This window comes from Narcine bancroftii, chromosome 11 (assembly GCF_036971445.1).
Source record: "Narcine bancroftii isolate sNarBan1 chromosome 11, sNarBan1.hap1, whole genome shotgun sequence".
NCBI classification, from domain to species: Eukaryota; Metazoa; Chordata; class Chondrichthyes; order Torpediniformes; family Narcinidae; genus Narcine; species Narcine bancroftii.
The window spans coordinates 23,834,306-23,850,940 of NC_091479.1; the positions used below are offsets into that span (position 1 = coordinate 23,834,306).

General features: G+C 45.8%; 1 protein-coding gene across 5 annotated transcripts in view; it reads right to left on the reverse strand.

The window, feature by feature from the left end:
* vps13c (vacuolar protein sorting 13 homolog C) overlaps nucleotides 1-16,635 on the reverse strand; it is a 425,868-nt gene that overhangs the window by 48,538 nt on the left and 360,695 nt on the right. For 3 of the 5 annotated variants that reach the window (XM_069902927.1, XM_069902926.1, XM_069902930.1), the window contains 2 exons: nucleotides 11,294-11,417; nucleotides 5,068-5,182 (listed from right to left, as the gene is read on the reverse strand). In XM_069902927.1, the coding sequence (XP_069759028.1) occupies nucleotides 5,068-5,182; nucleotides 11,294-11,417 (239 nt within the window). Of the gene's footprint in view, nucleotides 1-5,067; nucleotides 5,183-9,679; nucleotides 9,818-11,293; nucleotides 11,418-16,635 lie in introns of those variants that run through there. The other 2 variants (XR_011346402.1, XM_069902928.1) reach the window with 2 other exon arrangements.

A 16,635-nucleotide genomic window follows, 5' to 3' on the forward strand; every position in this document is an offset into this window, starting at 1 on the left:
AAGATTAGCGTATACAGAGCCGTTGTCATATCCACACTCCTGTTCAGCTCCGAATCATGGGTCCTCTACTGGCATCACCTACGGCTCCTAGAACACTTCCACCAGCATTGTCTCCGCTCCATCCTCAACATTCATTGGAGCGACTTCATCCCTAACATCGAAGTACTCGAGATGGCAGAGGCCGACAGCATCGAGTCCACGCTGCTGAAGATCCAACTGCGCTGGGTAGGTCACGTCTCCAGAATGGAGGACCATCGCCTTCCCAAGATCGTGTTATATGGCAAGCTCTCCACTGGCCACCATGACAGAGGTGCACCAAAGAAGAGGTACAAGGACTGCCTAAAGAAAGCTCTTGGTGCCTGCCACATTGACCACCGCCAGTGGGCTGATATCACCTCAAACCGTGCATCTTGGCGCCTCACAGTTCGGTGAGCAGCAACCTCCTTTGAAGAAGACTGCAGAGCCCACCTCACTGACAAAAGACAAAGGAGGAAAAACCCAACACCCAACCCCAACCAACCAATTTTCCCCTGCAACCGTGTCTGCCTGTCCCGCATCGGACTTGTCAGCCACAAACGAGCTTGCAGCTGACGTGGACATTACCCCTCCATAAATCTTCGTCCGCGAAGCCAAGCCAAAGAAAAAGAAAAAAAAATCTCAATCAGAAAATTCACTTATCTGTCATTTACCAATCCCCATAAGTGCTGGATACCAGAAGTTTTGCTGCGTTTGAATTTTCAGTCAGGGTTTAGGTCAGAAATTAGCAGGCAAAATTAAAGCACACAGGATTGAGGGCAAAGAAAGAGTGGGAATAAAAGGGTCTTGCTCTGACTGGTCAGTGATACCAAGCAATCAATGGCACCATCCCAGCTATTCAGCTTTCAATTTGGAGGAGGGAATTAAATGTGGTACCTTCAAGTGTGTGGGTGACACCAAGCTGGGGAAGAAGACGAGTCTCAAAGATGATGTAGAGGAGCCCCAGTGTGATCTGGACAGGTTGAGGAAGTAGGCGGAGAAAGATTATCTGGAAGGCACTAAATTGGGGAAAGGGGAGGTTCGAGACAATTTGGGTTTCTTGTGCACTGATGGTGCCTCAGGAATTAAGAAGGCAACTGGTATGTGGCCTTCATCGTGAGAGAATTCGAGTACAACAGCAGGGACAGCTTGCTGCAAGCACACAGGCCATGGTGAGCCCGTACCAAAAGTACTGTGGGCAGCTTTAGTTTCTTTCATTAGTTTGTTGAGGTGGGGAGGGGTGTGGGAGAGAGCCAGAGAGAATGAAGATCCAGTGAACCGTTTGATAATTCTATCCTGGAGGATGACAGGCTTTACTCCATGCTCCAGGGTGCTGGAGAAGCTCAGCAGGTCAGGGAGGCAAAGGGCTTAAGCCTTTCATCAAGGTATGAGCAGAAAGCAGGCAGGTGAGGAAGGGCTCACACAATGCTGTGCGAGCTGCTGAGGTTCTCCAGCACTTTCCTGTTTATTTTCCAGGGAATTGGATGTGAGTCAAGTGCAAATTACAAACATTCAAATTAAGAGGGCACTCAGGTCTACAGCATCATTAAATAAGATCACATCTCATCTGAATGCAACCTCAGCTCCCATATACCCACAGTAACCTTTCAGCCCCAAGCTTATCCATCAAACACTGTCTTAAGAATATTCAAAATGACACAGGAGTACAGCAGAGCCTCTGCCTCATGGTGCCAGAGACCCAGGTTCAATTCTGACCTTGGGTGTTGCCTGTAAGTGGTTGATTTTATTGACCTGGCCACAGTTTTGAGTCATTATGAGTTCTTTGGAAAGAAAGGAAGCTGGTGCTTGTTCTGTGAATCTTGGTGCTGATCCATATACAGGCTCATTGACTATTACCGAAAAAAACACTGACAAGACCACACCCATTCCTACCTTGGGGCTGTAAGGTAGGTGACCCACTGTTCCTCATTTTCTGTAACATAATTTATGGACAGCTTATGTTCTTGGAAAGCGATGGTGAGGATTTTGTTCTACTTGTCCTTGCCTTTAACAATGACACAATCCTTGTGAGTGACTCTTGGGTAGGTATTTTGAAAAACCCTCAGAGGTCTTGGCAGTGGTCTAGCACCCCAGGGCAAGTGCTGACGGTGTGCCCCCTCCGCATCAACTGTGCCACCCGACATGTGATATGAGTAGTTGATCAGGTACTGTCACAGGTTGGCCAGCGGGGATGTCAGCGGGCGGGCGGCGGCAGGGCTGTCAGCACATGGCTGGCGGAGCCGTCAGCTGGTGGCTGGGCTGCCTGGCCTTCAGCACCTCACTGGGCCGCTCATCAGTGCCAGCGGCTCAGTGGGGAAAATGGCCACCTTCCCTACCCATAATCCCCCACGCAGCTGGAACCAGGCTGACGCTGGCAGAATGGTTCCAGCTGTATGGGGGATTATGGGTAGGAAAGACAGCCATTTTTCCCATTAATCCTGCATTGAGCCACCGCCAGGTGCTGCTTGCGTGCTGGAACGGTCCCGAAGTGGACCGATGCTCATGGCCCAGAGCGGCGATTGTGCCCTGGCAGCGCAGCCCTGCACCCTCTGGGATGGAGACTCATCATTAGGCAAGGGACTCCGATATTGGGTGGGTAAGGCAAGGACAGTGGTGCTCCACCTGCCATACCCGAGATAGGCCTATGAGTTTTGGAAGGCTTTACAAGAAGATGGGTCATGGGGTCAATAATGGTAAAACATTATTGGGCTTTTATTTAGAAATATTCAGATGTCTAAGAAGTATCACCACCTGTTATGGACAATTGCAAGGTCACTATGGTTATCTTCTGTAGTTTTATCATCAGTTATGGAGGAGCTTGAATCCTCAAAATAACAATGTTTTGGATGTAAAAATGAAGAAAAATTGTGGTGATCCCATTTTTAAATTATAAAAAAAATTGTACGATATATAATGTTCGATTTCTTGCACTTTATTTATTTAGCACTGATACACAAAGGATCTTGTGGCACAAGTCCACAACTCTCCAAATGTAGCAACACTAGGGGAAAGAATGGTCGAGGGAGCTTGCCTTTAATGTTATACAAGTTGGCAAGTAATTTTGAAGCTACATAAAACTCTGGTAAGGCTACATTTGGAATATTGCCCGTTCACTACATGACAGAAAGGATATGGAGACGAGATTTACGAGGCTGTTGCCTGGTTACGAGAGAATTAGCTCTAAGGAGAGATTGAACAAACCTGGATTATTTTTGTTGGAGTGTCTAAGGCTGAGAGAAGTTCCAATAGAAATATAAAATATACTGAGGGGAAGAGATAAGGCAGGCAGTCACAATCTTTTTCTCTGTTTGGAAATGTGCAATACTCGAGGGAATGTTTAAACAGAGAGGGGGAAAATTTAAAGGAGATTTATGAGGCAAATATTTTTTATAGAGAGACCGGCAGGTGGTTGGAAAGCTCCAGGGGATGTTGTAGAGCAGAAATAATAGCTACGTTTAAGCTGGATTTGAACAGGCATGTGAGCATGCAGGGAGTGGTTGGATATTGGTAATGTGCAGGCGAAAAGTTTAGATTGGCCAAGGTGACTTGAGCTGACCGTTTACAAATAAGACAATAGTGGTCGAATTCAGGAAATTGGAAACTGGGAGCACTTGTGATCAGTAAACAGTACATAGCAAAAATCTAACAACTATGGCAAAAATAACATAAAACATGAGCAAATAAAGCTCATTACAGGAAAACCTCACATCATGGCTATTAGAGTTACAGAAATTCAAGATTACACAATATAAAATTTGATATACAAAATAAATTTAACCTTTATGAAAGGTGTGTGATTAAAAATTAAGTACATTAACATAATCTCTTTCTCAACTTGTATTTCACAAATAATGCGCAGATGCCGCAGCTTTGCAATATGGAAAACTGTGATAGAGTAGACTGTGTTCTAGGAACGCAACAGTCCTGTGATTTAGGGGACACCAGCGCAGCAAAGCACAAGAGGTTACATGTGAAAATAAGAGAGGTGCCAGTTTTTGGCAATGTTGAACATTTAACGATACCTTCCCATTCCATGGCAGCTATCAAAGTGCATGGCACACAGGAAGATCTCTTGAGGCAGGAAGAGACCCAGCGCAGAGAGTGGAGCACAGAACTGGATAGACTGGCTTAGGGAGCAGAGCCCTGGACAAGACAGACCGGTTCAGAGAGCAGATCCTGGCATGGGACAGATCGGCATTGGACAGACCTGTTCAGAGAGCAAAGCATGGAGCGGGGCAGACCGGTTCAAAGAACGGAGCCTGAAACTGAACAGACCAGCTCAGAGGGAGAAGTCTGGAACCGGACAGACCGGCTCAGAGAGCGGAACCTGGGACAGGACAGATTGGCTCTGGAGAGATCGGTTCAGTGCAGAGCGGGGCAGACCGGTTCAAAGAACTGAGCCTGAAACCGAACAGACCAGCTCAGAGGGAGAAGTCTGGAACCGGACAGACCGGCTCAGAGAGCGGAACCTGGGACAGGACAGATTGGCTCTGGAGAGATCGGTTCAGTGCAGAGCCTGGAACAGGAGAGACCAGTTCAGAGAGTGGAGCGTGGAATGGGACAGACCAGCTCAGAGAGAGGAGCCTGGATCATGACAGTCTGGCTGGCTCAGAGGGAGGAGCCCAGAATGGGACAGACCGGCTCAGACAGTACAGCCTGGAATGGGACAGACCATCTCAGAGAGCAGAGCTCAGAACGGGACAGACCAACTCAGAGAGCAGAGCCCGGAACAGGACAGACTGGCTCAGAGAGCAGGGTCCGGAACGGGGCAGACCGGCTCAGAGAGCAGAGCCCGGAACAGGACAGACTGGCTCAGCATTGAGCCTTGAATGGGACAGACCGGCTCAGAGAGGAGGAGCTCAGAACAAACAATCAATGCACTCAAATTAGTCAATGCCACGCGCTTCACTTTTCTGCTTTGAAAGCCAGGATGTGATGACTGTACAAATTGTGAGTTGCAGCTTTTCTGTTTTTGAGAGCTTTGATTTCATTTATCCCAAACAAGTTAGCCATTCCATTTTTTGCTTTCCCATGATCAGCAACTTAACATACCTCAAACAGCTGGTATCCATCAGATTCTCTTCGATTATACGGCCTGATAATCCCATCTTCATGAATATATCGAGGGGGGCGGAGTTTACTTACATCTTCCGTTGATTCTGCCACCCTATTGAACGAAACAATCGTTAGCTTTCATTTGTTATCCAGCTTCTGATAACATCTTTGAACTCACAATCCACTTAAAGAGCATGTCTGTTAAAAGCTACTGAGAGCAATAACATTTTGATGTAACCAAATCTGAGTGTTTTCATTGGATCATTATTCATTAGAATTTAAAACATCCTTTGTCATAATTGATGTTTTATTTCTCACAAATGTACACTGGGTGACAACATCCAAGATTCAATGCACAATGGGGTAATTTTGAATACTTGAGTTTGTCCAATGAGACTGCATTGGCCAATATCCCTTGAAATCTTACAAATTCATGTTGCTGTCTAAATGTTACTTACCTTTTCTAAATAAAGTACGCTGTTGGACCTGCTGAGATTTTCAAGCATTGTTTTTTACAATAATCACTGCGTCTGAAGAGTCTTGTGTTTCACAGATGTACCGGGAATGCTGGCCCTGCCATTTGGCACTGCCCCGTTTTAACTTACCGACCTGCGGCACCTGAAACGTATCCATCTTAAATTCCACCTGCTATCTCTTGGCCCATGACCTCAGATGATCCTGTTGTGATCTCAGATGGTCTTCTGCAGTAATTAGAACTGCTATGTATTTGGGAAAATTCAAATAGGAAACCAACGACAGACAGCCTTTCAGGGCACTTTTCAGAAATAACTTGCAGTGGTAAAGAGGAACATGTGGATGTTTTACAATTAAACCTCCAGAGGGAAACTGATAAGATACTGTGTCAAAGACTGTTGTGGAAAATAAATGCTCATTATGTAGGAAGTTGCAAAGTGGCGCGAGTCCAAGATTAGTTGGCTAAGTTTTTTTTTAATGGTTGGGAAGATTAACTGGTGTGTTCCACAGGAATATAACTGGTCAGCAACCTTTTATAACTTCTAACAATGACTTGAATCAAGTCTCTCAAATTGTTTTGGTTATGTTTTCTCATGAAACAAAGATAGGTAGAAAACTAAGTTGTGAAGAAGGTATGAGGATGCTACAAAAGGAGGAAGGCTGATGGGAAAAGATCCAATAACAAGAATATAATCTGTGAAAATATGAAAGTACCTGTTTAGTAAACAAAATATAATAGGAGCATTTTATCTAAATGGTGACAGTTTCAGAGCTGTGAGGTACAGAAGGATCTTGTTGTTCTCGAACTTGGTTCACTCAGAGTGAACTGCAAGTAATCAGAAAATCTAACAGACTGTTATCATTTATTGCGGGGGATTAGCATTCAAAATAGGGAGTGTAAATCTCAGCGGGCATTAATGAGACCATGTAGTAAAATACCAAAGTCTGCAGACACCATGATTAAAATAAAAACAGCATACTTTATATACAAAGATGAAGCTAAATAACCAATGTTTTGGGCCTGAGACCTTCATCATGGTATGAGCCAAATTAAATTGTGAGGGAAGGGGCACAGGGCCACAGGCAGTAGGTGATAGGTGGATAAAGGAAGGCGAGCACTCCAGCAGACAGGGGGAGGGGCGATGGCTGTGAATGGAGAGGGAAAGGGGTGGAAAGCAGAAAGGAGATAGAGAGATAGGGAGGAGAGAGAGAAAATAGCGAGTGGTCTAGCAGAAACCAGAGAAGTTGATGATGATGTCATCCGTTGGAGAGTGTCCAGACAGAATATTAGGTGCTGTTCCTCCTTGGTTTGGCAATGCATGAGGCCATATTGGTTCTGGAGAATTGAAATGATTGGTTATTGGGAGATCCCTGTCACTGATGTGGACAGAGGGAAGGTGCTCAGTGAAGCGATCTCCCAGTCTGTATCTAGTCTCTCCGATGTAGAAAAGGCCACAACGGGTGCATGGGATTCAGTAGATGAATTCTGTGGTTACACAAATAAAGCATTGCTTCAGAATCAGGATTTATTGTCATGAACAAGTCATGAAATTCGGTGGTTTTGTGGCAGCGTCACAGTGTAAACATTCATATTATAACCATCTTATAACATTATGATAAATAAAAATAGTGCAGGAAAAGTAAGGCAGTGTCTTTGGTTCATAGATCATTCAGGAATCTGATGGCAGAGGGGAAGCAGCTGACCTTTCGCCGCTGAGTGCTTGTCTTCAGACTCCTGTACCTTTTCCCTGATGGTATCAGAGTAAAAGGGGCATGCCCTGGGTGGTGGGGATCTTTGACGATAGAGGCTGCTTTTTTAAGACATCATCGCATGTAGATGTCCTCGATGGAGTGAAGTCTGGTTCCTGCGATGTCGTAGGTCGAGTTAACAATCCTCTGGAGTTTATTCTTGCCCTACATACCAGGCAGTGATGCAACCAGCCAGAATGCTCTCCATGGTCCACCTGTAGAGGTTTACGACTCTTCAGTGACCTATCAAATCTCTTCAGGCACCTCACAAAGTATAGCCGCTGGCAAGCCTTCTTTGTGATTGCTTCAAAATGGAGGCTCCAGGACAGATCCTCGGAGATGTTGACACCCAGAAATATGAAGTTCTTGACCCTCTCCACTACTGAGCCCTTGATGTGGACTGGGCCATGTTCCCCCGACTTCCTCCTGAAGTCCACAATCATCTCCTTGGTGTTGCTGACGTGGAGCGTAAGTTTGTTGTTGTTACACCATTCAATGAGCTGATCTATCTCCCTCCTGGACGCTTCCCCATTGCCGTTTGTGATTCTGCCGACAACTGTGGCTTCATCAGCAAACTTGTAGATGACACTGGAACTCTGCCTGCCCACACATGATCAGGTGTATAACGAGTAGAGCAGGGGGCTAAGCGCACATCCTGTGTTGATGATCAGTGAGGAGGAGACGTTATTTCCAATTCATACTGACTGTGGTCTTCCAACGAGAAAGCCAATGAGTAGGATAAAAAGGGCTAGAGTTTGTAGATTCTTGACCAGCACTGAGGGAATAATGGTATTGAAGGCCGAGCTGTAGTTGATGAAGAGCAGCTATATGTATGAATTGCTGTTTTCGAGGTGACCCAGAGCTGAGTGGAGAACTAGTGATACTGAATGGGCTGTGGACTGATTGTGACGATAGGTGAATTACAGAGGGTCTGGATCCTTGCTTAGGTACGTGTTAATTCTGGCCATGACCAGCCTCTCAAAGCATTTCATTAAAGTAGAAGTTAGTGCTACTAGGTGGTAGACATTGAGGCAGACCACCCTACACTTCTTGGGCATCGGGATGATTGATGCCCTTTTGAAGCTGGTGGGAACCTCTGACTGCAACAATGAGGGGTTGAAAATATCTGGAAACACTTCAGCTAGGTGGTTGGTGCAGATTTTCAGTACCCTGCCAGGTACGCTGTCAGGGCCTGACATCTTGCGAGGGTTAGCCCTCTTGAATGATGTTCTGATGTTGTCCTTCAGAGATGGCCTTCTGCAGGTTGTACTTGGACTTCTTGTAAAGATCCTGATCCCCGGCCTTAAACGCCCTTGTTCTCGCCCTCAGAAGGTTGTGAATTCTCAGATTCATCCAGGGCTTCTAGCTGGGGAACACCCGGTATGTGCGTGGGCACAGTCTCATCCACACAGGTCTTGAAGTTGGTAACACCCTGCTGCATATTCATTCAAGTCTATGGATAGTTTTTGAATATGGACCAGCCCACCGATTCAAAGCAGTCCTGCAAATGCTCCTCCACCTCCCTCAACCATACTTTTCCCGTCTTTATCTCTGATGCTGGGGTCCTCAGTCTCTGCTTGTACACTGGGAGTAGAAGTACAGTCAGGTGATCAGACTTGCTGAAGTGCAGTCGTGGTATGGCTCGGTAGGCATTCTTCATGGTGGTTCAGCAGAGGTTGAGAGTGTTGGTTCTCCTGGTTTTGCACGTGACCTGTTGATGGTAGTTTGTCAGAGATTTCTTCAGCTTGGCCTGATTGAAGTCCTCCACAATGATAAGGAAGGCATCTGATGTGCTGTCTCGTAGCTGTTTATCACAGTGTTTAGTCCCTCCAGTGCCAGCCTGATATTAGCCTGGGGCGGAATGGACATTGCGACCAGGATGATGGCGGTGAACTCCCTTGGCAGGTAGAATGGGCGACACTTGATCGCCAAATGTTCCAGGTCGGGGGAGCGTCACATCTGAGCACCATGATGAATTGATGATGACATAAACGCCGTCTCCTGGTTTTTTCAGACACCGGTGTTTGGTCAGCGCAATGGAGGGTGTAGCCCTTGGGCTGTAGTGCCATTTCTGGAATGTCCACGTTTAGCCACTTGGAAGGACTATTTGGGGCCCTGAATGGTGGTGAGGGTGGAAGTGTGGCAGTCACAGGGGCAGGTTCCAAAGGAGAAAATGGGAAAGGATGAGTGAACGAGGAAGTCATGGAGAGAACAGTCCTTACAGATGTGGGAGGGGGACAGATGTGTCAGTGGCGATATCATGTGGGAGGTGACGGAAATTGTGGAGGATAATGCGTTGGATGCATATCTACAGTACTGTGAACAGCATTGATCTCCTTAGTTAAGAATGCTGATGTGCTGGAACCACTTTAGAGAAGACTAATACCTGGAAGAGATGAGTTGTCTAATGAGGAAAGGTTGCTCAAGCCAATCTTGAATCTCCTGGAATGTAGAAGACTGAGTGAAGGCTTAAATGAAGGCCATGAGGGGTTTCAATAGGGTAGATATGGAGAGGACACTTCCCCTTAGAGAGAAAGTAAGATCATAAAATTTAGAAGGCCATTCACCCCAGAGACCTCCACCATTCCATCATAAACTGATCCATTCTTCTGCTCAGCCCCACTCCCCTGGCTTCCCCCTATAATCTGACTATTGAGATACTTAGCAGTCTCTGCCTGTAATACTCCCAACAACTTGGCCTCCACAGCTGCCCATGGCAGCAAATTCCAGAGGCTCACCACTCTCTGGCTAAAGAAATTCCTCTGCTTTGCTGTTTCAAATGGGTGCCCTTCAGTCCTGCCCTCTTGTCGTAGACTTCCCTACCGTGTAAAACAACTTTGTCACATCTACTCTGTCCAGACCTTTCAACATTCCATGGGCTCTCATCCATCTTGTTAACTAGCCTCATGTTCTAAAACGATGGGTCCACTGCTTAAAAATAGTTACCCTCAATTTAAGACAGAGTTAAGACTGATTATTATCTTCAGTCCGAAGTCTATGAAACCGTTTTCCTTGAAGGGTGGGGTATGTGGAGTCTTTGAAAGAGGAGGTAGAGAGGCACAAGGGAGAATGGCTCTGTGGCAAGACACAAATATATGAGGGAATGGTGCAAGGGGGTCAAGAGGATGACTCCTAATATTAATTCATATTCAGAGCAATGGCAGCTCTACCGCTGGTGTGATCCCAGGGCAACTAGAGCGGAGGCACAGCACTGCTCTGCAGGGTTCAACTGCCCAGACCTATTGTCAGCAGTTCCATACAGGCTCTAAAAGGCTTGTTAAAGGAACTGAAGGTGCATTTAATTAAAATCCTGCAACTGTGATATCCATGCCCAAAATGTGACCCCTATGTTTGGCAGTAGTCATGAGGTGTTGCAGACTCCAGGGGGAGCAGTGGGCCGGCGCAGGGCACCAGAAATAGGGAGAACATCCCCCAGTGACAAAGAGAAGCAGAGGAGATGACCCTATAGGATGGTGACCATTGCAGTGGACCAGCGAGGGGCTCAGCAGCTGAAGGACCCACACAGGCTCCAGGTGATCAGCAACTTAAAGGTGAGGGTGCTGAGAGCAAGAAGGTCCCCCAAAGGGCCTCGGGCGCTGAATGCTATCTGATCATGTTGCAGCTCGGGAAAGGGAGCTTGGGATGCCGCTGGATCGAACGGGGGCCTGTATGGTTGCAGAGACTGGGGACGCTGGAGAGGAATCCACAGACACTTGGTGTCTCTGAAGGACTCCCTTTTCCTTCTCCTTCTCTCAGACGGTGAGGGGTGCATGAAATACAATCGATGACTCTTTGCCTTACAGCAGGCAGAAGGAAATTTTGTGTAATATTACATTTTCTGCATTATTTAATTACAATAAAGGAATCTTGAAAGTGGTTTGGGGAACAGGAGGGTAAGAGGAGCTGATCGGTCATGATCTTGTTGCCTGATGATGGAGCAGGCTTAGCTGGGCCTGTTGCTTCAATGCAACACTGATGAATTCAGTGAAGTAAATCTTACTTTTTAATACCCTGGAAAGTGCTGCTTGCCATGTCAACGATCCCTCCCGTTGGCCGTGCAACCACTCCAACTAGACCTTTGCCAACTCCTTTGAAAAAACCAGCAGCACCTTCTTTCTTGGCACCTGTGGAGGGAATTGTAGTACTTGGATCAACAGTGTCCTTTCACCCATGTGCACTCACACAAATGTAAACATTACCAGATAATAAAACTTTTGGCAATGGCAGAAAAAGCACAATGTCCTAAACACTGCAAATTCTAATCTGGTTTATTCCCAAACAGGAAACACATTTCAGAGAGAGCGATTTGGATATTCTTCATACTTTTTGAGACCAAGTTAACTTCGATGGCATGAATCTGATGTCTGGAAGGATACAAAGGCAAGTGGGCAGCTTTATATCTTTCTTCTTTGGCTTGGCTTCGCGGACGAAGATTTATGCAGGGGGTAAATGTCCACGTCAGCTGCAGGCTCGTTGGTGGCTGACAAGTCCGATGCGGGACAGGCAGACACGGTTGCAGCGGTTGCAGGAGAAAATTGGTTGGTTGGGGTTGGGTGTTGGGTTTTTCCTCCTTTGCCTTTTGTCAGTGAGGTGGGCTCTGCGGTCTTCTTCAAATGAGGTTGCTGCCCGCCAAACTGTGAGGCGCCAAGGTGCACGGTTTGAGGCGATATCAGCCCACTGGCGGTGGTCAATGTGGCAGGCACCAAGAGATTTCTTTAGGCAGTCCTTGTACCTTTTCTTTGGTGCACCTCTGTCACGGTGGCCAGTGGAGAGCTCGCCATATAACACGATCTTGGGAAGGCGATGGTCCTCCATTCTGGAGACGTGACCCAACCAGCGCAGCTGGATCTTCAGCAGCGTGGACTCGATGCTGTCGACCTCTGCCATCTCGAGTACTTCGACGTTAGGGATGAAAGCGCTCCAATGAATGTTGAGGATGGAGCGGAGACAACGCTGGTGGAAGCATTCTAGGAGCCGTAGGTGATGCCGGTAGAGGACCCATGATTCGGAGCCGAACAGGAGTGTGGGTATGACAACGGCTCTCTGAACCCTTCTCCATTAACAATGGCGTGAAGCAAGGCTGTGTTCTCGCACCAACCCTCTTTTCAATCTTCTTCAGCATGATGCTGAACCAAGCCATGAAAGACCTCAACAATGAAGGCGCTGTTTACATCCGGTACCGCACGGATGGCAGTCTCTTCAATCTGAGGCGCCTGCAAGCTCACACCAAGACACAAGAGAAACTTGTCCATGAACTACTCTTTGCAGACGATGCCGCTTTAGTTGCCCATTCAGAGCCAGCTCTTCAGCGCTTGACGTCCTGTTTTGCGGAAACTGCCAAAATGTTTGGCCTGGAAGTCAGCCTGAAGAAAACTGAGGACCTCCATCAGCCAGCTCCCCACCATGACTACCAGCCCCCCCACATCTCCATCGGGCACACAAAACTCAAAACGGTCAACCAGTTTACCTATCTCGGCTGCACCATTTCATCAGATGCAAGGATCGACAACGAGATAGACAACAGACTCGCCAAGGCAAATAGTGCCTTTGGAAGACTACACAAAAGAGTCTGGAAAAACAACCAACTGAAAAACCTCACAAAGATAAGCAGCTTTATATACAGACTGCACAAATGACCATCGACCACAAATTCATGGTTTGCAGTCAAAACTAACATCTAAATCAGTCTTCTTTTGGGCAGCGATACGGCTGAATGACTGCTGAACTGTTAAAATATTACTCCATATTTATTAATAATATTTATTTAATATATTTAAGACAGGTACAGTATATAGGCTCTCTGTATATGTATCGTTTGTCTACGTGAGTTATGTCTTTATGTGTGCATGCACTGTTTTTGACCCATGGAGCGGAGAAATCTGTTTCATTGGTTTGAACTGTTACAATCAGATGATAAACATGAACTTGTATGTTGAGAAACCAATGATGCAACAGCACAGAACCAGGCCCTCTATCCCAACGCATCCATGGCAAACTGAACTAGTTCTATTTGGCTCCATTTGGCCCATATTCCTCAAAATTAGCTCTTCTCAACGGAGGCCTGTGGGCCATGGACTGAAATCATAAAATATTGTTCATATTCTTTAATGTAGTCAGTAGGAGAAAAGTACAGGAGAAACCAACAAAACTTGACTGCTTCACAGAGAAGGGGGCCCATAAATTTGTGCAGAGTCCTGAGGGGACCATAGGCAATAAAAAAATGAGAATGGCTGCTCAACACCATTCCAGTGCATGTATCTATATTTTTCAATATTTTTATTGAAGTTAAAATTCCACATCAAAAAATATAGAGTGGAGGAGTCACGTGATGGAGTAGTGGCCGGTAGGGGAACTCCAGCCCTCTCCAGAAAAGTAAAAAAAAGATAGAGAGAAAACAAAGGCACAAGCATAAAAACCATAACAAAGTGAAAGTAAAAGTGTGGAGAAAATGGCAGTGAAGAAAGAAAAACCAAAAACAACGGGAAGAAAAGAAGAAGGTAGGACGTCGGAAGAAGGTGAAGGCCTTACAAGGTACACCCGCCGTGGAGAGAGAAGCTCGCTCCCTGAGGTCAGTCGAAGCCCCGAACTCGTGACTACAAAAATGGCTCACGGAACCAAACAAAAGTGCGCGATGCGCAAGACAAAATTAACACTGACGGGAGGGGGGACCAGCTGAGCAGTAGATCTCCACAGCTGAAACAGACAACTACAACACAACAGCAAGAGGAAAACATAGAAAATAACAAGAACAAGAAGGAAGAGAGTAAAAATAAGAAATCAAAAAAAACAACAGATGACCAACCCAGAGGAAGAAGACCAGCAGCAAGACACTTCTAATAAAATAAGAAGACCAAAAATACCCAACAAAATAAAACAAACAACCCAACAAGAAAACCAGAAGAGACAGAGGTAAAGGACACAGATCCCGGAATGGACTCAGAAGAGGAAGAACACAGAGAAATGGAAGAAGAAGGGAAGGGCAAGTACATGGATATATATTTTTTTAAATAACATATGGAATCAGTAAAAGAATGGCAGTCACAAGAATTCAGTGAAATAAAAAGAAGAATAAAAAGTACAGAAGAAAAAGTGAATAGATTAGAGATGATCATGTCAGATATAGGAAAAAGAGTAGACAAGGTAGAAGAATGAGAAACAGCCGTAGAAATGGAAGTAGATGACTTAAAAAAGAAATTAGAAGAATCTGATAAAAAAGTTAAATAGACACAGGAGCTGTTAGCTCAGAAGATAGATATAATAGAAAACTATAATAGAAGAAATAATATAAAGATAGTGGGCCTTAAGGAAGATGAAGAAGGCAAGAATATGAGAGAATTTATAAAAGATTGGATCCCCAGGGTCCTGGGAAGACCAGAATTACTGGAAGAAATGGAAATAGAGAGGGCACATAGAACTTTAGCCCCGAAACCACAACCGCAACAAAAACCAAGATCCATTCTAGTAAAATTCCTAAGATATACAACAAGAGAAAATATATTGGAGAAGGCAATGAAAAAAATAAGAGAAGACAAAACACTGGAACATAAGGGTCAAAAATTTTTTTTCTATCCAGATATAAGTTTTGAACTCCTGAAGAAGAGAAAGGAGTTCAATGCAGCAAAAACAACCCTATGGAAAAAAGGTTATAAATTTATGTTAAAATACCCAGCGGTACTTAAAATAGTTATTCTGGGGCAGCAAAACAAACTATTCTCGGATCCGGAAGAAGCATGAAAATTTGCAGAACAACTACAAAACAGACAGAGAGATGAAGAGATGTTTCTTCTTTGGCTTGGCTTCGCGGACGAAGATTTATGGAGGGGGTAAAAAGTCCACGTCAGCTGCAGGCTCGTTTGTGGCTGACCAGTCCGATGCGGGACAGGCAGACACGATTGCAGCGGTTGCAAGGGAAAATTGGTTGGTTGGGGTTGGGTGTTGGGTTTTTCCTCCTTTGCCTTTGACAACAAACTATATGTATGTGTGTATGTAGGTATATATATATATATATATATATATATATATATATATATATATATGTCGAAGGCTTTGGTGAGGTCAACAAAGGTGATGTAGAGTCCTTTGTTTTGTTCTCTGCACTTTTCTTGGAGCTGTCTGAGGGCAAAGACCATGTCATGGCGTGAAGCAAGGCTGCGTTCTCGCACCAACCCTCTTTTCAATCTTCTTCAGCATGATGCTGAACCAAGCCATGAAAGACCTCAACAATGAAGACGCTGTTTACATCCGGTACCGCACGGATGGCAGTCTCTTCAATCTGAGGCGCCTGCAAGCTCACACCAAGACACAAGAGCAACTTGTCCGTGAACTACTCTTTGCAGACGATGCCGCTTTAGTTGGCCATTCAGAGCCAGCTCTTCAGCGCTTGACGTCCTGTTTTGTGGAAACTGCCAAAATGTTTGACCTGGAAGTCAGCCTGAAGAAAACTGAGGACCTCCATCAGCCAGCTCCCCACCATGACTACCAGCCCCCCCACATCTCCATCAGGCACACAAAACTCAAAATGGTCAACCAGTTTACCTATCTCGGCTGCACCATTTCATCAGATGCAAGGATCGACAACGAGTTAGACAACAGACTCGCCAAGGCAAATAGCGCCTTTGGAAGACTACACAAAAGAGTCTGGAAAAACAACCAACTGAAAAACTTCACAAAGATAAGCGTATACAGAGCCGTTGTCATACCCACACTCCTGTTCGGCTCCGAATCATGGGTCCTCTACCGGCATCACCTACGGCTTCTAGAACGCTTCCACCAGCGTTGTCTCCGCTCCATCCTCAACATTCATTGGAGCGACTTCATCCCTAACATCAAAGTTCTCGAGATGGCAGAGGCCGACAGCATCGAATCCACGCTGTTGAAGATCCAACTGCGCTGGGTAGGTCACGTCTCCAGAATGGAGGACCATCACCTTCCCAAGATCGTGTTATATGGCGAGCTCTCCACTGGCCATTGTGTCCGAGGTGCACCAAAGAAGAGGTACAAGGACTGCCTAAAGAAATCTCTTGGTGCCTGCCACATTGACCACCGCCAGTGGGCTGATATCGCCTCAAACCGTGCATCTTGGCGCCTCACAGTTCGGCGGGCAGCAACCTCCTTTGAAGAAGACCGCACCTCACTGACAAAAGACAAAGGAGGAAAAACCCAACACCCAACCCCAACCAACAAATTTTCCCCTGCATCCGCTGCAACCGTGTCTGCCTGTCCCTCATCGGACTTGTCAGCCACAAACGAGCCTGCAGCTGACGTGGACATTTACCCCCTGCATAAATCTTCGTCCGCGAAGCCAAGCCAAAGAATATATATATATATATATATATGTATATG